The 24,333-nt window shown below is 42.1% G+C and overlaps 1 protein-coding gene across 1 annotated transcript in view; it reads right to left on the bottom strand.

Moving 5' to 3' along the window:
- ABHD3 (abhydrolase domain containing 3, phospholipase) overlaps nt 1–18,627 on the bottom strand; it is a 59,624-nt gene extending 40,997 nt beyond the window's left edge. The window contains exons 1-3 of the mRNA XM_040264716.1: nt 18,299–18,627; nt 17,652–17,815; nt 16,288–16,470 (exon numbers count right to left, since the gene is read on the bottom strand). Of these exons, the coding sequence (XP_040120650.1) occupies nt 16,288–16,470; nt 17,652–17,815; nt 18,299–18,460 (509 nt within the window). The 5' untranslated portion in view covers nt 18,461–18,627. The remainder of the gene's footprint in view (nt 1–16,287; nt 16,471–17,651; nt 17,816–18,298) is intronic.
- Nucleotides 18,628–24,333: the final 5,706 nt, after the last annotated feature.

A 24,333-nucleotide genomic window follows, 5' to 3' on the forward strand; every position in this document is an offset into this window, starting at 1 on the left:
CAAAGGAACCAGAGATCAAATTGCCAACATCCGCTGGATCATCAAAAAAGCAAGACAGTTTCAGAAAAACATCTACTTCTGCTTTATCGACTCTGCCAAAGCCTTTGACTGTGTGGATCACAACAAACTTTGGAAAATTCTGAAAGAGATGGGAATATCAGGCCACCTGACCTGCCTCTTGAGAAATCTGTATGCAGATCAGGAAGCAACACTGATTCCAAATAGGAAAAGGAGTACGTCAAGGCTGTATATTGTCACCCTGCTTATTTAACTTATATGCAGAGTACATCATGAGAAATGCCAGACTGGATGAAGCATAAGCTGGAATCAAGATTGCCAGGAGAAATATCAATAACCTCAGATTTGCCTCTTGATGAAAGTGAAAGAGGAGAGTGAAAAAGTTGGCTTAAAACTCAACATTCAGAAAACGAAGATCATGGCATCTGGTCCCATCACTTCATGGCAAGTAGATGGGGAAATAATGGAAACAGTGTCAGACTTTATTTTGGGGAGCTCCAAAATCACTGCAGATGGTGACTGCAGCCATGAAATTAAAAGAGGCTTACTCCTTGGAAGAAAAGTTATGATCAACCTAGATAGCATATTGAAAAGCAGAGACATTACTTTGCCGACTAAGGTCCATCTAGTCAAGGCTATGGTTTTTCCAGTAGTCATGTATGGATGTGAGAGTTGGACTGTGAAGAAGGCTGAGCACTGAAGAATCGATGCTTTTGAACTGTGGTGTTGGAGAAGACTCTTGAGAGTCCCTTGGACAGCAAGGAGATCCAACTAGTCCATTCTAAAGGAAATTAGTCCTGAATATTCATTGGAGGGCTGATGCTGAAGCTGAAACTCCAATTCTTTGGCCATATGATGCAAAGAACTGACTCATTTGAAAAGACTCTGATCCTGGGAAAGATCGAAGGTGGGAGGATCAGGGCACGACAGAGGATGAGAAGGTTGGATGGCATCACTGACTCAATGGACATGAGTTTGAGTCAACTCCAGGACTTGGTGTTGGAAGGGAAGGCTGGTGTGCTGCAGTCCACAGGGTCGCAAAGAGTCAGACATGACTGAGCGACTGAACTGAATTGAACTTAAAGAAGACACATTATTTAAAATCTCAGAACTCTGATTTGAGAAAAGGCTAGAAATATTAAATTTTATTGATTAATCAGAGAAAGAGTTTAAATATACTACAAAAACATGCAGGAAAGTTAAAGTGCTGCACGGTCAGTTAATCTTTGCTAAAAAAGAATGGCAAGACAGCTACTTGTATTTATTGCATAAGCACCTAAGTAACACAGGAATCGGAGCTAAATTTAAGTATGACCTTGAAGCTTTCTGTCATTCAGAAAAGAGCCACTTTCAGCATGCAAACACCACTTCAGGATAAAAAACGGCTTCCGGGGTAAGATATCCCCTGAGAGAAGGGGACAGAGCTCGTGAGGAGAAAGAAAGTGATGATCTACACACTCAGGGAAGAGCAGCCCACGCACCCGGGATTTTCTTCCAAACTGCAGACACGGATGTCTGCACTTTCTTTTAGGCAACTCTGAACAGTGGCTCACAGCTCCAATACTTCTCGCTAGAGGAGAAAGTGTACTGACCCCTCCACAGGCCTTTGTTCTTGACCCTGTTCAATCATCTGTATGTACTTCTATGGATTAAGATATGCGTTCACCACAGTATCTCCCTCTAGCCTTGGGAATGAGGCAGAGAGTTACAGGAGGATAAGACAGAGCAGCTTTGGAGGCAGGAAGCCTGAAGGCTTCCACATGATTCCCTTCTCCCATCCAATTGGTGACAATCAGTTAGCTTCTCTCATTTAACCCCTTTTCTGCCTTCATCATCATCAGGGGACACTTTAGCAAAATGAAAAGAACTGGTTGAAATATATCTACTCTTCCTAAAACATGTGATAGGCCCCTGTTAACTTTATAACTGCTCCATCCAAATTATTTTCACAATTTCTCCCAAACTATTTATTTATTTTTTAAGTTTTATTTATTTGACTTCACCAGGTCTTAGTTACAACATGCAAGATCCATTCAAACTCTTAGATGTGGCATCTGGGATCAAGTTCCCTGACCAGGGTTCAAACCCGAGCCCCCTGCATTGGGAGTACGGAGTCTTAGCCACTGGATCACCAGAGAAGTTCCCTCCAAGTAATTTTAAAGGGTATGTATATGAGGGAAATTGTTCTGTAAAACTTATTTTTCCTATGCATTTTAACTATTTAAATTTTCTTCTTAAAACAGGTAAAATACAAATAAAGAGGAGACACTAAATAAATAAAATCCGGAATTGAGAATTTTCTACGACAACAGACCACATTAACTAGGAAAGCTCTTAAAGAAGGTTAAGTAAGAGGCAGAGAGCTACCCACAAGGCAGGATTTCTCAACGTTGGTTCTAGGGGCATTTTGGATCAAGTACTTCTTTGTAGAAGGGCTATTGAGAACCACTTGGCTGAGAACCACTGTTACAAAGAAATGGGTCAGATAGCCTTGAATCTGCTCAAGCCCAGTGATCCACAAGAACAAAGGAATTTTTATCATACAACTTTATTTTTCATTTCTAAGATTCCATGAGTCTTTGAGTCTATGAAGGAAAAGAATAATCATCAAAGGCTGGAGTGAGAAGAATATTAAGGGATCACTATTTTGATTTCAGATAATAACAACAGATAATATTTATCAGTGTTTACTATGTGCTAGATCATCTTCTAGGCATTTTACATGAATATTAATATTGGACTGACTCATTCATTCAAAAATTTTTTGAACAGACTAGTTACTGAATTAAAGATTCAGTTAGTGCTTATAGGAGAAAAACAAAATAAAAATATAAGGTTCCTGGCCTCAAGAAGAAAAAGTGAAAGTATTAGCTGCTCAGTTGTGTCAAACTCTTTGTGACCCCAAGGACTGTAGCCCTCCAGGCTTCTCTGTCCATGGTATTCTCCAGGCAAGAATACGGGAGTGGGTTGCCATTCCCTTCTCTAGGGGATCTTCCCAACCTAGGGATTGGGAAGACCAAGTTTCCCGCATCACAGGCAGATTCTTAACCATCTGAGCCACTATGTAGGAATGTATAACAGTTTCTAAGGGATGAGAAAATAGATCATGTTAGTTGAATTTTAAAAAATAAGTTAGGATCAAAATAAGCTTAGGGTGCAGATTGCCAGGCTAAGGAAAAATGACAAGGAAGTTCTGCTTCCAGAAATGTCATGGTAGATCCTGCAAGGCCAGCCCTTCCATAGAATAATAACTAAATGCTTGCTAAATTATAAAGGCAATGGAGAACACCCAAAGCAGGCAGAAACTAAATGGGACTTGACACTTGGAAGAAAAAAAATGGCATTGGGTAAGTCTCGTTCACAGCTTTTTGCCTGAGGGGAGGCACCAGCTGGTATTATCCAGTAATAGATAAAGGTCAAATAAAAATGTTCAGTCTCATGGGCTTGAAAATCAGAAAACAGAATCTGCTGCAACTATAAGAGAAAATGAGGGAGGAAACCTCAGAAAAGAGAGAGATACAGAGGCAGAGGCTTAAATTCTCGATAAAAACACTGGGTGCACAGCTCTGACTGAGTTTTCTGTGACATGGGCCCCAAGCAGTCCAGGTAAGGATGAAAACCTGGACAGAAACCTCAGCTGCTGTCTGCTGCAGATGGAGCAGAGTTTGAAGTTTGAATTTACCCAAATTATCTGCCTGAAGAACAAAAATCAGTCATTAGAAAATGTATAGAAACTCTTTAGAAATACTTAACAGAATCCAGAGTCTCTACAATGGGAACAAAATCCACAATTACTATACTGTGAAGAAACAGAAAAATGTGGCCCAACTCAAGAGATAAGATAATCAATGTAACTGAAGCTGAGACAGCCCAAGGTGTTAGAATCAATAGGTGTGGATTTCAAGCCATTTTTATAACTATCCTCAAGGACATAGATGAAAATTAGCTTGTAATGAATTTTCTTTTAAAGGAAATATCAGAAGAACAATAAAACCTATCAAAAATGGAAAGCCTAGGTTAAAAAAATACAATACTGAAATAAAAAGTATTCACTGGATTTGCAAATTGCAGTTCCAATTTCAAGATGAGAGAGGGGAAAAAAAAAGATTGGAAAAAAAAATGAATAAAATTTCATTGATTTGGGGGACATTATCGAAACATCAAACATGCCTGTAATTTTGGAGCCAGAAGGAGAGGAGAGAATAGGACAGAAAATTTAAAGAAATAATGGCCAAAATTTTTACAAATTTGATTTTAAAAGACACAATTCATAGACTCAAAAAGAGAGAGAAAAGTGACAGGGGAAGGAGGGAATCAAAAATCATAACAGAGTAAAATATTAAACAGTAAAACAGTGAACTCGATATCTAGCATATCAATAAAGACATTAAATGTGATTGGACTTAAAAGCTTTAATTAAAAGGCAGATGTTGTCAGACTGGATAAAAACCTTCAAGACCCAACTATATGCTATCTACAAGCAATGCACTGAAAATAAACACAGATACTTTGAAAGTTAAAGTATAAAAAAAGATATATCACATAAATGATAAGCCTAAGTAGGACAGAGTGGATACAGTAATATCACATGGATGTTATAACCAGAGACAAAGAAAGACATATCATAATGATGTAAGAGTTCATTCACAGGAAGATTAACAATCATAAATGCACATGTGACTGATAACAGAGGTTCCAAATACATGACATAAAAATTGATAGAATTAAATGGAGAAATAGAAAATCCATAATCATAGTTGATTTTAACATGCTCACATCAGCAAGACAAAAAAAAAGTAAAGATATATAAAGTATATGAATAACATTAACAACTATCTTAGCCTAATTCACATTTGTATAACCTAATCAACTATCTTAACCCAATTTACATTTGTATAACACTACATCCAATAGCGTAATACATTCTTTTATTAAAAAATGATAATACCTGAATATTTCCAACATCACTAAGATCAGAAAGACATCAAGACAGATAAATATAATTCATATACTTTTGTCTAGAATATGAAGCATCAGAAATCAAACACATAATTAACAAGAATATATTAATGACCACATTAATGCCCAGCTCCTGATTATCACGTGGTAATGGAGAACAGTGAAAGTTAATTCATAAATCATGAGCCTCATTCTCTCATTCTCTTGTTTCAACTCTTTCCCTATAAAATCTATTCTCTGAGTAGGAAACACGACTTATTTGCCTGTCATGTCTTCAGTTTCCTGATAAAATTGAGTCCTGTGATATTACAGGTCTACATTATCTCTATAAGCAAAAATCATGGGACTTGAGGAGCTAATTGTTCCCAAGTTGGGAGCCTGAGATAGCCAAGAATGTGAAAATGTAGTAAAGGAGAGTTTTAAAAAATGACCAAGATTTCAAAGAGCCTAACAGAAGTCAGTTGGTGATGGACTGGGAAGCCTGGCAAGCTGCAGTCCATGGGGTCACAAAGAATCAGACACACTGAGTGACTGAACTGAACTGAACAGAAGTCTTGTATCTTTCTGCAGCAAGGCTGCACAGTGGAAACTTAACCCTGTCACACTGTTTAATTCTGGTGAAATTACTAATACCATAGTTCTGTTTTTGGTTGGTAAAATGGGGTTAGTAATATATATCTTGGAGTTGAGTTCATATTAAATAAAATAACTTGTGTATAGCACCTATTAAAACAGAGACATTACTTTGCCAACAAGGGTCCATCTACTCAAGGCTATGGTTTTCCAGTAGTCATGTATGGATGTGAGAGTTGGACTGTGAAGAAAGCTGAGCACCGAAGAATTGATGCTTTTGAACTGTGGTGTTGGAGAAGATTCTTGAGAGTCCCTTGGACTGCAAGGAGATCCAACCAGTCCATTCTAAAGGAGATCAGCCTTGGGTGTTCTTTGGAAGGAATGATGTTAAAGCCGAAACTCCAGTACTTTGGCCACCTCATGCGAAGAGTTGACTCATTGGAAAAGACTCTGATGCTGGAAGGGATTGGGGGTAGGAGGAGAAGGGGATGACAGAGGATGAGATGGCTGGATAGCATCACTGACTCGATGGACATGAGTTTGAGTGAACTCCGGGAGTTGGTGATGGACAGGGAGGCTTGGCATGCTGTGATTCATGGGGTCGCAAAGAGTCGGACACGACTAAGTGACTGAATGAATGAATGAGTAAGCACCTATTGTGTGGCAGGCACTCAACAAAGCTAAATTTAATTATGGTAAACAAAAATAGCAATTCTAATTATTTCTTGCTGATCACAAGCTCTAAGTGCCCTCGTGAATTTAAGAGACCAACAAGTTAACATTTAACTAAATGCAATTTATTAGGCTAAATATTTCAAAACCAGGGCCACAAGGGGAAAATGTCAGTTATCTTTGATGTGAGGAAGCTGAAAACCTTATTATACCATCAGTGTCAAGAGTTCTCTTTCAACAATCTCTGAAAATGTCTTATTGGAATCTTTTTTCCCCATTAGTGCTCCTATTTTCCCTAACATTTACTCCGTTGTTTTCTGACATTCTCATATTTTATCTTACTAATTTGAATTCTAGCTGGGTCTCTTTGCTATTTCTGTTAACTTAAGACCCAGTTGAACTAACCTACAGAAAATCCTATTTAAGAACAAAAGAGTTCTACATCAATAATAATAATATTTTAATAAAAAATAAAATAATAATAACGAACTAACAGGAATTACTCTACGTCACAGCTCACTGCTGGCAACTTTATCTCCCCAAACTGAGTCAGACATGTATGTGTTCTAGGACGTAGATTCCAATGGCTGCTCCACCTTAGCCAGGTCTCACCTTCCTTCTCCCTGTTCTGCCCACTGCCTGGCCCTGCTGTCTCTGGGCCCTCCTAGGATGGTTTCTCAGCTGATAATAGGGCCAAGGCAGGAAGTACCTCATTTCCATCTGAACAGACTAAAAGAATGATGCTCCTTGGCCAGACTAAAAGAATGTGAAGCCTGTGGGATCTTAAGTCCCTGACCAGTGATGGAACCCACCCCAGTGCCCTTTGCATTGGAAGCTCAGAGTCTTAACCACTTGATCACCAGAGAAGTCCAAGGGTCTTTTCTAAACCAGACCATGGCGTGATTCACTTCTTTAACTTTCCTAGCTTAATGCTTTAACAGATGTTCACCATGGGCCAAGGGTCTTCATACACATTACATGCAATCCTTATAACCCTATGAAGTATAGGTGTCTTTACAGATGAGAAAATTGAGGCACAGAGTAACTAATTCGTCCATGGGAACACGGGTAGTATGTGACAAGGCTGGAATCTGAATGCAGGCAGATTTGACTTGGTGATCCAATTAAACAGCTCACTATGCTGCCCCATGCTATCTAAGCTAGTAACATTAAAGTCTCTTTTTCCAAAAAGATGGGTGCTCTGAACACAGAGTACCCTTTGAGTGCATGTCAGCTCTGATAAAAAGAGCTTTGTCCCTGAAAGTTTGTTAATTAAGGTATCATTTTATAGTGGAACATCTAACAGCGAGTTCCCTAGAGAACAGGATCACTTGTTGGCATCCACCATATCCCTTCCCAGAAATGCCATTAAATAAGCTAAGTACCTCATTAAGTGCTTTCTAACATTTAGCATTATCTCACCTAGCCAGACTCATGAACAATCAAGTTAATTGACTCATTCTCAAAACTTCAAAAATGAAATTATTTTAACAACAAATCATAAACATACTTTCAGATAAAAAACATTCTGATGTTAATTTAAAATGATGTCTTATCTAAGATACTGCTTTTAGACTGTTGTTCAGTCACTAAGCTGTGTCCAGCTTTTACAGCCTCATGGACTGCAGCATGCCAGGCTTCCCTGTCCTTCACCATCTCCTTGAATTTGCTCAAAACTCAAAAGCTCAAAACCATGAGTTTGTGCAAACTCAGGTTCATTGAGCTGGTGATGCCATCCAATCATCTCATCCTCTGTCACTCTCTTCTCCTGCCTGAAATTCTTTTGGCTCTCTGCAGCAGGTGGCCAAAGTACCGGAGTTTCAGCTTCAGCATCAGTTCTTCCAATGAATAATCAGGGTTGATTCCCTTTAGGATTGACTGGTTTGATTTCCTTGCAGTCCAAGGGACTCTCAAGAGTCTTCGCTAGCACCACAGTTCGAAAGCATCAATTCTTTGGCATTCAGCCTTCTTTATGTCCAATTCTCACAGAGCTTTGACTAGTAGTCAAAGCTCATCCTTTCGTTTTTGTGCCTGATTTTCAATAGTTCATTCTCCTCTTCCTTCCTCCCTCAGGAAGAGTCTTCGGACAGCCCTCCACTGTGCTCTTAATGCTTCAGGGAAAGCTAACCATCTAGCCTCCACTGGTGCTACTTCCTCTACATAAAAAAATGCGCAAGCCCAAACTCCAAACTGGAAAGTGAAGGAACATTTACAATTAGTCAAATTTTAACCTATTGAAAATCATCTCCCACTTTAAGGGAAAGGAGAATAAAGGAGTAGCTCTTAGGCTAAAATAATCTACAGTAGCAAATAGAGAGAATTAAAAAGACAGAGAAAATACAAAAAGTGATAAAAGGAGACAACATAGATATTAGGTTGATGTATCTGTATTAGCAACTGTGTGGCGTTATCAAGAAATTTTGCATGTGATGTGTATTTATTCTTCCTGAAACATTTATAGCTCTAAGAGTTACAATAATGGTACGTTTTAAACTAGGAAACATAAATATCTCTAATTTTCTTCTTTCCAATAGGTAAAAGAGTTACTGATGGTCAAAGGTTGACCCTGGAATTGTTTGTATTTCTGCATTACTTTCATGTTGAAAAGACATTTGCTGAAGCATTTTGATACACTTGACCTTTACTTCTTTGTCAACTTCATACGTCTACTAATCATCCTAAAATTTAAAAAATAAATCATCGCCCACTTTAAATATCTCAGAAAGATAAATGATGGACACTGACATCCTTGCTCTCAATAGTGGGCTCTGCCATGAAGGACAGGAGGTATCAGTCCTGTCAAACTACAGAAGAAAATCAGTGCTTTCTGTATTGTTTTAACGTTCTTTTTTGATTTTTTAAAAAATTTCTTTCTTTTTGGCTGTGCTGGGTCTTCGTTGCTGTGGGGGCGGGCTTTTCTCAAGTTGCAGTGAGCTGATGTGTTAGGTGTTCAGTTGTGTCCAACTCTTTGCAACCCCATGGACTATGGTCCGCCCGTCTCCTCTGTCCATGGAATTCTCCAGGCAAGAATATTGGAGTGGGTAGCCATTACCTTCTCCAGGGGACCTTCCAGATCCAGGCTTTTGAACTCAGGTCACCTGCATTTCAGTCGGATTCTTTACCAGCACGGAAGCAGTGAGCTGGGGCTACTCTCTATTTGCACTATGAGGGCTCCTCCTTGCTCTGGTTTCTCTTGTTGCTGGACACAGGCTCTAGGGTACACTGGCTTTAGTAGCTCCAGTGCAAGGGCTTAGCTGTTCCACAGCACGTGGGATCTTCCTGGGTCAGGGATCGAACCTGGGTCTCCTGCATTGGCAGGAGGATTCTTCACAACTAAGATACCAGGGAAGCCCCTGCGAGTATTTTTTTAAGTGTGGCAAGAAGGAAATTTTTTGAAACATACGCTTGCAATCTTGACTAATTCCTCAATTGATCTTCTGCTGTTTCCCTCATTTCTCTGTCAAAATTTAACTGTGTGACCCAGGAATTCCCTGGCAGTGCAGGCGTTAGGACTCCACACTTCCATTGCAGGGGACCCAGGTTAAATCCCTTGGTCAGGGAACTAGGCTCCTGTAAGCCATTTGGCCAAACAAACAAATGTGTGACTCACTTTTGCTCTTGTCTCCTGAGGCCTTTTTTGCCCAGCAGCTGGGCTTCCTTCCTCCTGCCCTGCTGCTGCTGCTGCTGAGTCGCTTCAGTCGTGTCCGACTCTGTGCGACCCCATAGATGGCAGCCTACCAGGCTCCTCCGTCCCTGCTACATCTTCTCAAATTGTGCTTTATCCACCCTCATTCTCCTGGCCCTTTCAGTTGCATCCAACCATGCCAACCTATTTCTTCCCTCTATAAAATGTCTCGCTTGCTTCCTGGTAGTACAGAATCCTGGCACTTGCAACGCTCTGATCAGTCAGTGCTGGAGACTGTCAGGGATCTCTCAATATCCACCCTCCCCTTCTTCCTCAGTAACAGAGTCCCCCAGTTTCCTCTGGGTACATAGCTGCTCCAAATAAAAATTTTACTCTCAAACATCCTTTCCAGCTAAGAAAGAGCAGACCCATGTGAGGAAAGCAAAACTGACAAGCACATTTGTTGCACAGCATCCTTAAAAGAAGATGGTGCTTTCTCTAGTCTCCCTTTTTTCTTCTTCTTGGGGGTTGGAATGCAGATGTGATAGCTGGAGCTGAAGCAGCCGTAAGTTATGAAGCGACATGAGAAAATAAACTTACTTTTTTTCAAAAAGTATTTATTTATTTATTTAAAGTATTTATTTAAAGTATTTATTTATTCGACTGAGCCAGGTCTTGGTTGCAGCATGTGGGATCTAGTTCCCTGGCCAGAGATTGAACCTGGGCCCCCTCCTTGGGAGTGATGAGTCTTAGCCACTGGGCCACCAGAGAAGTCCCAAAACTTGCTCTTCTGATGCTACAGAATCTCAGTCCACCTTCTTAGATTTTCACATGAGAGAGAAATAAACGTGTATCTTGTTTAAGTCACTGTCATTTTGAGTTTTCTGTCACTTGAAGCCAATCCTGGTCCTCTCTAATGAATTTCTTCCTTATTACTGAATATTCTCTGTCAGTTCTACTAGACTGTGTTTATGCTCTTTGGGAACAGAGGTTCTGATACTGTACTTGATTGTGCCAAAATACTTAATAACTGACCTACATGTCAATGAACTTATTATTACACAATTCTAGACAGGTCACTCCTTTTAAATATTAGTTGGGGGTGGCATAAAATAGATGAATAGTCTCAACAGAAGATGATTAAGACACTCTTAGAGTTACCATTTTTCTCTCTGACCTTACTTGAAGTAGTATACAGTATAGTGTTTGTTTCAATCATGTCTGACTCTTTGAGACCCCACGGACTATAACCCACCAGGCTCCTCTGTCCGTGGGATTTTCTTGGCAAGAATACTGGAGTAGGTTGCCCTTTTCTCCTCCTGGGGCTCTTCCCAACCCAGAGATCGAACCTGAGGGTCCTATGTCTCCTGCACTGGCAGGCAGATTCTTTACCACTGAGCCACTGGGAAAGTGTTGGAACTTAATTCAGAGAATGGGAAAAAGATTTAAGAAAACAGGATATTAACCTCTTAGGCTGTGTTATTGAATAGAATTTCTTTTTAAAGAAATCTTAGAGAAATGAATGAGATTTCCAGCTACTTTATCAATTATATGGGTATAACTTATTACAGGGAATAATTTTTTCTCCAGTACTCTGGTTTCTGTGAGGGGTTCTCTCTAAATACACTCTTGGCCTCCTGGTCTTCTTACCTTATTTGCTCTCTGGGAGATGAAGGACTTTTCTAATTGATACAATTTGGAAGAATGACTGGAGTTGTCCGACTCAGCAAATTCTCTTCTCCTCCCAGAGGCAAGTTAATTCAGCAAGTACATGGTGCACTCTGCCAGTGAAGGCAGGCCAAGTATTCCCTATTCAGTTTCATTTACCTTTGCCCTCCTTTGCTCACCATTACCTTAAACAACCCTCAGCTTAGTTTCCTTTCATTATTAATTTTGAATCACTGGACTTTAACACGGAGAAGGCAATGGCACCCCACTCCAGTACTCTTGCATGGAAAATCCCATGGACGGAGGAGCCTGGTGGGCTGCAGTCCATGCATGGGTTCGCTAATAGTCGGACACGACTGAGCGACTTCACTCTCACTTTTCACTTTCATGCATCGGAGAAGGAAATGGCAACCCACTCCAGTGTTCTTGCCTGGAGAATCTCAGGGATGGGGGAGCCTGGTGGGCTGCCATCTATGGGGTCACACAGAGTCGGACACGACTGAAGTGACTTAGCAGCAGCAGCAGCAGCAGCAGGACTTTAACAGCAAAGTTCTGCCTCTTTGTTAGTTCTGGGGTACAGGAAAAGACATGTACTTAAGAGTAACAGTAAATTTTTAGGTTTCCCAGTTGTCCACATGAGAGGAGTTAGGTTGTCACTAAATCATATCTCACCAGTGAAACACCAATGATTCCCTCGTGACCTGACAGAATGCACAAACCTCCCTATAAACTTGAACTTTACCTAAGATAGTAATTGAGGCTTGAAGGCACATGCACCCTCCTGATGATACTGGGGTGCTTATGCAACTCTATTGTATAAGAAACATTATCATAATGTACAAGCATTCCTGTGAGGAAACTAGATGTTTCCCAAGAAGCAGGTTTGCTCGTACTTGCTCTTTAAACTATTTAAAAAAATACTGTTTTACTCTGCTCGGGGAATAGAAAGCTCACAAAGGAAGACAAACATATCTACAAATCTGCTTTGTTCAAGGCATGAAACCACCTGCTACAACCTAATTCGTTTCAGCTCTGTAGTAAGTGAGAAGCTATATTGGGGAAGCTAAAAATTAGTTGCCCAGAGTCCCTCAGCAAGTGGCAGTTCCAACATTTGAACCCAGACCTGGCTTTAAAGCCCATGCACTTCCCGCACATTACACACCTTTCTCCAAGCTCTGTTATCTGCTTCATCCCATGCAAGGGATCATCAGTGACTTAGATCTGTTTTACAACCTAAGAACTCAGTCTAGACTTGTACCAAAGCACAGGATCCATTTTTTTTTTAATGTCAGCGGCACTGAAACTACCTGACTATCTCCAATAGATTGCAAACATACTTAATAGGAGGTGGAGTCTAAATTCTTACCTGCTGACTTAAGGCTGACCACATGACTTGTTTTGAATACAATCTGGCAGAAACAATATTGTGAGAGTGCTTAAACCGTAGTGTTGGATGCTCAGTCATGTCTGACTCTTTGTGACCCCATGGACTATCCCCCGCCAGGCTCCTCTGTCCATAGAATTCTCCAGACAAGAATACTGCAGTGGGTTACCATTCCCTTCTGCAGAGGATCTTTCTGATTCAGTGACTGAACCTGGGCCTCCTGTACTGCAGGCAGATTCTTCACTGTCTGAGCCACCACCAGGGAATGGGCCTGGAGAAGACTTGCAGCTGTCACTTTAGATTCTTTTTACATTTTTTAAAAATTTTATTTATTTATTTATTTTGGCTGTGCTGGGTCTTCATTACTGTGCACGGGCTTTCTCTAGTTGTGGCGAGTGGGGGCTACTTTCATTGTGGTTTGCAGGCTTTTCATTGCTGTGGCTTCTCTTGTTGCAGAGCACAGGCTCTAGAGCAAGGGCTCAATAGCTATGGTGCACAAGCTTAGTTGCCCTACAGCATGTGGGATCTTCTTTAAACCCATGTCCCCTACATTGGCATGCAGATTCTTAACCACTGGACCACCAGGGAGGTCTGACTTTTGGACTCTTGGGACCCTCTGCCACCCAGTGAACACTGGTGAGCCTGATGGAGGGCGACAGATCACGTAGAGCTGACATGAACCATTGCTACAGCCGACTCCCAAGCCCAGAATTGCCCTGGCTGCTGACCACAAATGCATGAATCATGCCATCCAAGGCCAGAAGAACCACCCAACTGAGCTCAGCCCAAACTGTTGACGCACAGAATTGTGAGCAGAAATGCTGCTGTTTTTAGCTACTATGTTTGGGGATAATTTGTTATGCCACAAAAGCTAGCCCTCTCAACGTAGGGTCAGAGATTCCTTGCAGTTAAAAACAAATGAGGTTAGGCCCAAAGGCTATTGAAAAGTTTACTGGTCATTGCTTATTCATCCATTCTGCTACCTTCAATCCAGGGTGATCAGCATTAGAGTTCCTGAAACCCAAATAAGCTGGGTCTTCAAGCAGCCAACAGTGAACTAGTCTAGCCTGTCCCTCTCTAGGCTCCTTGTGATAAGGGCAATTGGCCATAACTCTTTGTTTCCCCTCACAGTGTAAAGCCTTCTTTATTGTACAGTCTCAATAAAATTTCTGAATCAGCAGAAGAGATTTTAGCCCTTAAGGAAACTAGAACCTTCCTAAAGTGTCTGTCTGCAGTGCAGGAGACCCGGGTTTGATCCCTGGGTTGGGAAGATCCCCTGGAGAAGGAAATGGCAGCCCACTCCAGTACTCTTGAAAATCCCACGGATGGAGGAGCCTGGTAGGCTACTGTCCACGGGGTGGCAAAGAGTCAGACACAACTGAGCAACTTCACTTTTTCACTTTCACAGCTTTGAAGCACAGTGTAATGATAGCCATGGTAATAAAATTTGGAAACTTTCACAAGTGATAGAAAAAGCCACACCTACAGGCAACTCTACAGCTGATGAGATTCAGTCTTTGAGTTTTTTGTGTTTTGTTTATTTATGTATATAGTTATACACACATGTATACATTCTTATTTTCTTTCCATTATGGTTTACCTTGCTGCTGCTGCTAAGTCACTTCATGAGGTGACTTAACAGTGGTGTCTGACTCTGTGCGACCCCATAGACGGCAGCCCACCAGGCTCCCCCGTCCCTGGGATTCTCCAGGCAAGAACACTGGAGTGGGTTGCCATTTCCTTCTCCGATGCATGAAAATGAAAAGTGAAAGTGAAGTTGCTCAGTCTTAGGAGACTGGATATAGTTCCCTGTGCTATACAGTAGGACCTTGATTATCCATTCTAAACGCAGTAGTTTGTATCTATTAACTCCCAACTCCCAGTCCATTCCTCTTCCTCCCCATCTCCCTACAATTACATTGTTTTCATTTTTTAAAGATTATTTTTTGATGTGGCCCATTTTTAAAATGTCTTTATTGAATTTGTTACAATATTACTTCTTTTTATGTTTTGGTTTTTTGACCAAGAGGCATGTTGGATCTTAGCATCACAATTAGGGATCAAACCCCACTCCCTGCATTGGAAGGCAAAGTTTTAACCACTAGAGTGCCAGAGAAGTCCCCCTCCCCTTTTTTTTTTCTTCAAAGATTTTTTTGATGTAAACCGTTTTTAAAAAGTCACTGTTTTTAAAAGCACTTTCTAAATCTTGGGAGACAGTTCAGGCAAAGTATAGAATTAGCAGTTTAAATATGTACAAAAGGCTTTATGATCTGTACTTTTTCAGCATGACTAAGTTTCAGCAAGATAACTGGAATCAATCAGAACTAACTAAATGGTGCTTAAACATGGGATAATAATAAAATTCCTGCTATTTCTGAGTACAAATTTAACTGGAACCATAATTCTGGAATGTCATCTTAAAGCTTCCAAGAGACTGTTATCTCATGAACAAAATCAGCTTTATATATTAAAAAAATCAGAGTCAACTTATTAAAATTGAATCAGCTATTATGGTATTTTCTTCTTTTTTTGCATTTTCTTCTTTATATGAAAATGTTTTTATTAATATAAAGTCAACATCAGTTTTTTACACAAACAAGTCTTCTAAGTTTAAGAAAAGATAACAACTCTACTTTAACTGCAACTCACAGCATTCCACAACCATAATTACCATTGGCGAAAAAAGACTAAGGCTCAAAAAAGCAGTACCTTTCACATGACTCTGCTTTAAAATTTTAGAGCTGAACCAGAAACTTAAAGTTGCTAAGTTGCTCGAAAAAATTAAATAGTATCTGGTGACTGAGTTGAATAATAATTACTTTAAAATGCTGCACCATCATTAACTAGGCCGTGGCCTTGTGCACCTGCAAACTCAGGTGGACAGAAATGGCACAGATCACCTTTGGAAAAATAAGGATGACCTGATTTTGGATGACCAGATAAGGAAGCTGATTCTGAACATTCTGTACCACTTGGTATCTGATCTGATGAGAGAAGATTAGTGGATCCAGGGTTCAAATATGAAGTCTGACATGAGGGCCCCTGTGTGGTCTCTTAAGGGTTTGTAATCACTGTTCTCCCAGAAATCCCTTCACTGTGACCTACTGCTTCTCAGGCCTAGATCCTATCATTCCTAGGTGATTCTAATTTCATTCATTTGTTTGGCCAGAATCTGTTGCTCAGTGATGAAGTGCTATTTTCTGTGAAATGATTCAGTTATACATTTTCCTGAAAAAAGAGGGAAAGGAGGAAGCAGGGAAAAATAATAATTTAGGGGATTACTTAATCCATGAAAGAAATAACAAGTATTTCAGAAATAAACGTAAACACCGTGAAGCCTCATTTAAAATGAATTAAGTGAAAAATAAAAGAAATCATTCATGGGTACCTGTATCCTAGTTCTTCACTGAGGTGGATCATATGAAGGATATAGGATTCCTTGCTTGTTCCAGTGAGGCCAGGCAACAATAAGACAGTAGGCCGGGTGCTGGCATCCATATAACGCTTACTGTTATCATTATCAAACCAGTCCAGGGAGATCTGTCCTCCATCTGCAGTTTTAATAAGTTCACTGAAAGAAATAATATAAAAGATATACTCCTTTAGTGTTTCAAGTCATGTGTTTGTTTTTTTTTTTTTTTTTTTTTTGCCACACCACATGGCATGTGGGATCTTAGTTCCCTGACCAAGGATCGATCAAACTCACAACCCCTGCATTGGAAGGGCAGAGTCTTAAATTCTGGACAACCAAGGAAGTCCCGCAAGTCATGTCTTAGTGTTAGTTCTTAATTCCATATATATACCTGACATTATTTAGTCATCTTAACTTTTTTCTGCATCCGCTAACACACACGTCACTTTCTTCCATTGCATGGATGTCACGAAATTAGTACAATAAGTATTTTCAGCAAGATCAGTAAAAGGTAGTATATAAAAATGAACTTCAAACTACTTCACATACTTATTTTAATCATTTCCTCATTACTCTGAAATACCCAGCATTTAACCCCTATTTGATTGAGGTCACCCAAATAATTCAACAGGGAAATGATGAATAAGTAAACTGCTGATCTGGTCACTGCTTTTGCTGTCTTCACTCTATAATGCAGTCTCCTCATAGTGCATGTTACAAAACTGGCTTCTTAAAGGTTTCAAGTACTTCTCACACAGTATCTACAACCTTGAAGAATTTTCCCAAATAAATAGTGCAAGTTCCAGGCAACAAAAGAAATTCCAGAAAGGAATAGATGACTCAGGATAATTAATAATAGGCATCATTTAAATCTCCTGCTTACTGATATATTCTGGACCACATCTTTCAACACCTTAAGGACATTATCGTTGAAACCCATTTGCTTATCAATATGATAAGCATTTTACTGGGGTCCATCACAGAAAGTCCAAATTAACTGGCATCCATCTCACCCCCACCACCAGCTCAATGTACATCATCAAAGAATCTAGGTTCTCAGAGCCAGATGCAGGGCAAATTGGGAAAAGATAAGTCCCAAGCACCTCTGTCATCTTAGAAATAAACCGTTTACACCAGAGCACCTCCCCCCGCACAGTGATGAAAGGTGACACGTGAGTATCTTCCTGCTGTTGCGCGTGTGTGGCACACGTACCTTCCACCTTGATCACTCCTTGCTCTTCTATATACTTTCTAAGCCAGAGGTTCTATGAACCAAACACTGAAAGTATGCAAAACACTGTGACTTTGAAGAAATGACTGAAAAATGGAAATTTACATACTTCCTGTACTGCACCAGGGGCTTGGAAGTGATGAAAGGTCTCAGCAGCGTCTGTCCTCGACTCTCCCAGCACCAGACGGTCGGGTAGTAGGTTTCTGTCACCACGGGACAGTGGTCCTGAAGGAAGCGGCTGAAACTCTCACCCCCCGTCACTAACTGGGGCTTCTGTGGGGAGAGCCAGTATCAGTGAAGGGCCCAGAACAGAGCAAAGTTTCTGCCGACCGTAAACCAGTAACAAGCGCAGACTAGTCCCCCAGCGCGCGAGACCCGTCTGATTAATATCCTTCTTGGAAGCCTGCTGCAAGTTCTTCAAACACAACGAACCTAAGAGCGGTTTATTAAACCTCTCTAGGGAAAGGCGAGAGTTGACGCCCGGGAGTCACCCGGAAAAATGTTAAGAGAGCATCTCGGGGGCAGCTCCGCCGGGTTAGCGAAAGGTGACCGGGCAGCGCCACCCGCGCCGAGGTCAGCAGGGTCCCGCGCTCTCGGAGGGCATCCATCAGATGCCGGGGAAAGGGGCCCCCCGGACGGCCCTGGCCACTTGCCCTTGGCTTGCCAGCGGCACCTCCGGCTTCGCCTGCTGTTGTCACTCCAGGCAAAGCTGCCCGCGGCCCTGCGCCGAGGCGCCCGCGCCATCCCCCGGCTCACCTTGGCAATGCTGCTCAGGTAGTAGCAGGCGTAAGCGACGCTGAAGCCCAGGATCAGCGAGAAGCCCACGCCTGAACCGAAGAAACCCACCCGGACTTGATGCTCCAGGTAGTGCGAGAGCTCCCGGGAGAGCATCCGCAAGTCCATGGCTAGGCGCTGCATGGTGAGGGGACCGTGGGGGAGCGGGTCTTGGGGCGGGAGGCCGGCTAGCCCGCGATAGCGGGCGCGGCGCTGCCTCGGACCTTCTACCCGAGCGGCTCCAGCCGGGCTAAGCGCTGCTTCCGCCGGCGGGCGCGGTCGATCAGCCCCCGTAGGCGTAGCCCGTCCCCTCGGCCGCCGCCGGCTCCGCCCCGGTTTCCCCCGGGCCGCCCCCACCGCCTGCCACTCAGGAAGCTTGCAGAGGAGCGGTGCCAAGCCGGGCCACAGTGAGGGCGGAGGAAGCGTCTCCGGACCAAGTCGCCGTCAGCCCGAGGGAACCCCCGGAGTAAGGGTGGGAGTGGGAGTGGGAGTGGGAGCGAGGGTGGGAGAGCGAAGATGGAAATGGGCCTGGAAGCGCGCTTTCAGGTTCTGGGGAACTGGCACCTGCCCCGGTGACCTTGACCGATTCTGCCAGGGTCTTGGTTAATCCTGTATGTAATGAACTAGCAGGTTTAGGGTGCCGGGGAAGGATACCTTGGACTTACAAGATTTGGGGAGTTCATGCATGTTGGGAGAATGCCCTACGTAATGAAAAATAAATCCTACATCCCCCAAGGAAGCTGTGTTGCCTCAAGAAAATTATCAAAAGAGAAAAACTAGTCTATCAACAGTCAACGGTGAGGGCACTCGTACTGACTTTAAATCTCCCTGAATCCTTTAAGTAGCTGAGTATGCCTTAAATGACAAGTGGTTCCTGAAAATAAATGAGATGAAGAGTATGAACTGGGATTCAACATTTTTAAAAGCTTATTTGTGGTTCTTTAACGTTTTCAACTTATAGACACATGGAAATTGAGAGTTACCTAATGTACAGAGGAGAAACCATTTGTGAAGTAGCCCCTGCTAGGCTTATTTATGGCAGCATGACTAAAGCCAGAAGCTGCTCACATGCATCTGAAGGGATTAGAAGATTTAACAATCCGTTGTTATGAGCTCCTTGCGTCAAAAGGTACCAAGAGTGCAAAGGGAAAAAGGCAAGGGGTGTGTAGACTATGACAGATTTCACAGAACTGTAAATTAATGGTATACATAAGTGATAGGGAAATGGGCAAGAGTGAGCAGTTTATGTTGTTTGGCTATGGTTTGGTCGTTGCAACTTGATGGTTGCCATTACTCAGAATAATTGTTATCTTCACTGAGCCTGTGTTTTTCAGTCTGTAGAACAGTAATTTTTGCCTTATAGAGTTATTAAGATGACTTAATGAAATAATGTATGTGTTGGCCTCCACCTGAATGTAAGTAATTCTCTTTCAGTCACTGACTCTTGTACTTGAACACACCCAGAAACTCAAAGGCATATGGTGGTTGCCGTGATGGTTGCCATCCTTGACAATTTACTTGCCGCATTCTTTGCAATGCCTGTCTCTGCTTTGTACCCTGCCCCACCAACAGATACATGTATATGTCATTTTGCTTAAGTTTGAAGTGAAAAATATAAAATTCTTCATTGGCATCCCAGTGTGCAGAAAAGGTGCTTCCTGCAAGTAAGCAATTCTGAACTCATCCACCAAGCTAAGATCATGTACTCTTTCAGAGCCTCCAGTGTCCTGTCTCTAAAATAAAATGGTTGAAATGGAAAAGGCCCAAGTTTCTGTCACTAAGTCCAGGTTCACTCTCCGCTCCCCACATGATAGGCCAATGAATCCGAAAGAGGAGGTCTTGAGGCAAGGAAGAGACTTTAATTGGAGTGCCAGCAGACCAACAAGATGGCAGGCTAGTGCCACAAAAGAACCATTTTATTGGGGTCTGGATGCCAGGTTCTTTTACACATTAGAGATGAGGGGAGGTGAGGAAGCAAAGTAAAAAGCCATTAATCTTGCAAATATCTCCTAGAATGGCAACCCTCAGGCAGGGGATGTGTTAATTTCTTCTTTCCTGCCATCCACTGGTGAACAGGGTTCTGAACAAAGGCACTTTGGTTTAACAGTCAGGCAGAGGGTCAGGATTCTCTGAGGCAAACCACTCTGTATCATTATAAAACAAAAGCAATGAAAAGCAAGTCAAAGAAAGTTCCAACGTGGAGTCAGAATTGGCTTCCTCCCTGCAACATTTCCTGTAAGAAGCACATTCAGAATCTTCCTTAAGAAAAGAGCCATTACTTCCAAGCAGAAATAGAGGCACAGACATAGAGACCAAATGTATGTACACCAAGAGGGGAGGGGAGGCAGTGGGATGAGTTGGGAGACTGGGATAGTCGTAGGAGCACGAAGACTTTTGAGAGTCCCTTGGACAACAAGGAGATCAAACCAGTCAATCCTAAAAGAAATCAACGCTGAATATTCATCGCAAGGACTGATGCTGAAGCTGAAACTGAAACTCCAATACTTTGGCTGTCTGATGCGAAGAGCCCACTAATTGGAAAAGACCCTGATACTGGGAAAGATTGAAGGCAAAAAGAGAAGAGGGCAACGGAGGATGAAATGGTTGGATGAAATGGCAACTAATACACACAATGAGAACCTACTGTGTAGTACAGGGAACTCTGGTGACCTAAATGGGAAGGAAACCCAAAAAAGATGGGATATATGTGTATGTATAGCTGATTCACTTTGCTGAGACTAACACAACACTGTAAAGCAACTATACTCCAATTTAAAAAAAAAAAGAACCATTACTTCCTTTTTTTTTTTTTTTCCCTCTGTGGCTCCACCACCCAGTTTGTGGTATCTTAGTTCCCTGACCATGGATTGAACCCAGACCCTCAGTGATGAAAGCGTGAGAGTCCTAACCTCTAGACTGCCAGGAAATTCCCTATTACTTCCAATTTAGATCTGGAGAAGGAAATGGCAACCCACTCCAGTATTCTTGCCTGGAAAATCCAATGGATGGAGGAACCTGGTAGGCTACAGTCCATGGGGTCACAAAGAATCAGACATGACTGAACGACTTCACTTTCTTTCTTGTCCAATTTAGATAAGGAAATGAGAGCTCAGACCCCAACACAATCCCAGTGATCTCTTCTTCCTGGTGCCCATGCCTTTGTATAGTCCTTTCTCCTTGAGCGCAGATACAACCTGTGACTGACTTCTATCTGATAGAACAGGAAAAAAGTGATGCAATGTCACCACTCCTGTGATTACATTAGATGATATGATTCTCGCTTTGCATTCCCTAAGAAAGGCAATGCCAAAGAATGCTCAAACTACCGCACAGTTGTACTCATCTCACACGCTAGCAAAGTAATGCTCAAAATTCTCCAAGCCAGGCTTCAACAATACGTGAACCGTGAACTTCCTGATGTTCAAGCTGGTTTTAGAAAAGGCAGAGGAACCAGAGATCAAATTGCCAACATCCACTGGCTCATCGAAAAAGCAAGAGAGTTTCAGAAAAACATCTACTTCTGCTTTATTGACTATGCCAAAGCCTTTGACTGTGTGGATCACAATAAACTGTGGAAAATTCAGAAAGAGATGGGAATACCAGACCACCTGACCTGCCTCTTGAGAAATCTGTATGCAGGTCAGGAAGCAACAATTAGAACTGGACATGGAACAACAGAGTGGCTCCAAATAGGAAAAGGAGTACATCAAGGCTGTATATTGTCACCCTGCTTATTTAATTTATATGCAGAGTACATCATGAGAAACACTGGGCTGGATGAAGCACAAGCTTGAATCAAGATTGCTGGGAGAAATGTCAATAACCTCAGATATGCAGATGACACTACCCTTATGGCAGAAAGTGAAGGAGAACTAAAGAGCCTCTTGATGAAAGTGAAAGAGGAGAATGAAAAAGTTGGCTTAAAGCTCAACATTCAGAAAACAAATATCATGGAATCTGGTCCCATCACTTCATGGCAAATAGATGGAGAAACAGTGGAAATAGTGGCAAACTTTAATTTGGAGGGCTCCAAAATCACTGCAGATGGTGACTGCAGCCATGAAATTAAAAGACGCTTACTCCTTGGAAGGAAAGTTATGACCAACCTAGACAGCCTGTTAAAAAGCAGAGACATTACTTTGCCAACAAAGATCTGTCTAGTCGAGGCTATGGTTTTTCCAGTAGTCATGTATGGATGTGAGAGTTGGACTATAAAGAAAGCTGAGCACTGAAGAATTGATGCTTTTGAACTGTGGTGTTGGAGAAGACTCTTGAGAGTCCCTTGGACTCTTTCAAATGAGTCCCTTTCAAATGAGTCAGCTCTTTGCATCAGGTGGCCAAAGTATTGGAGTTTCAGCTTCAACATCATCCTTCCAATGAACATTCAGGGCTGATTTCTTTAAGGATGGACTGGTTGGATCTCCTTGCAGACTAAGCACAGCACAGTATGCTAAGTTCAGTTCAGTTCAATCGCTCAGTCACGTCCAACTCTTTGCAACCCCATGGCCTGTAGCCCGTCAGGCTTCTCTGTCCATGGGGATTCTCCAGGCAAGAATACTAGGGTGGGTTGCCATGCCCTTCAGGGGATCTTCCCAACCCAGGGATTGAACCTAAGTTTCCCACATTGCAGGCGGATTCTTTCCCATCTGAGCCACCAGGGAAACCCAAGAATACTGGAGTGGGTAGCCTATCTCTTCTCCAGGGATTCTTCCTGACCCAGGAATCCACATAGGGTTTCCTGCATTGCAGGTGGATTCTTTACCAGCCGAGCTACCAGGGAAGCCTCTAGCTTAGCATACTGGAGCTAAAAGCTCTCCTGATGACCTTGAGGAAGCCAACAGCCATATAAACTGCCCATAGAGCCACATGACAGGGAACTAGTGATGGTCTCTAGGGTTTATGGGTAGCCTCTAGCTGACAACCAGCTACACCTCCGGGGAAATGAATTCCACCAACACCCTGAATGAGCTTGAAAGCAGATTCTTCCCCAGTTAAGCCTCCATATGAAAACACAGCTGGCCAACATCTTCACTGCAACCTTGGGAGAACCCCCAGCAGAGGGTTCAGCTAAGTTGTGCTTGGACCCTTGGACCAAGGAAACCGTTAGAAAATAAACATATTATTTTAAGCTGCTCATTTTGTAGTAATTTGTTATGTGGCAATAGAACACAAGTAGAGAATATAAAATGGTCTTAAAAATCATTCAAAGATTAATAAATATCAGTGGCTCATTATTTATTGTAGAAATGTTTAAAATAAAGATTTCAGCTAGTTCAATCAATAGTCAAAACTAAGCAACCCACTGAGAGATTTTTTTTTCTTTATACTTCTCTTTTTAAAATTGTCACAATTAATATTTACTTTTTAAAAAGTTTTTTTTTTTTTGGCTGTGCTGGGTCTTCATTGCTTAGGTGGCCTTTCTCTAGCTATGGCAAATGGGGCTACTCTCTAGTTGAAGTGGGCAGGCTTCTTATTGCAATGGCTTCTCTTGCTGCAGAGCACCAGCCCTGGGGCATGCAGGTTTTAGTAGCTGGAGCTCCTGGGCTATAGAGCACAGGCTCAGTAGCTGTGGCCCACCGGCTTAGTTGCCCTGGGACATGTGGTATCTTCATGGACCAGGGATTGAATTTATGTGTCCTGCATTGGCAGGCAGATTTTTTACTACTGAGCCACCAGGGAAGCCCTGAACATTTCCTTTTTAAACATTAAAAAAAGGTGATGGCACCCCACTCCAGTACTCTTGCCTGGAAAATCCTATGGACGGAGGAGCCTGGTAGGTTGCAGTCCATGGGGTCGTGAAGAGTCAGACACAACTGAGAGACTTCACTTTCACTTTTCATTTTCATGATTTGGAGAAGGAAATGGCAACCCAGTCCAGTGTTCTTGCCTAGAGAATCCCAGATTCAGGGGAGCCTGGTGGGCTGCTGTCTATGGGGTCGCACAGAGTCGGACAGGACTGAAGTGCCTTAGCAGCAGCAGCAGCATGTATGTATTATACATATATATATGTATATATA

This window comes from Oryx dammah, unplaced genomic scaffold, assembly GCF_014754425.2.
Source record: "Oryx dammah isolate SB20612 unplaced genomic scaffold, SCBI_Odam_1.1 HiC_scaffold_22, whole genome shotgun sequence".
Taxonomy (NCBI): Eukaryota; Metazoa; Chordata; class Mammalia; order Artiodactyla; family Bovidae; genus Oryx; species Oryx dammah.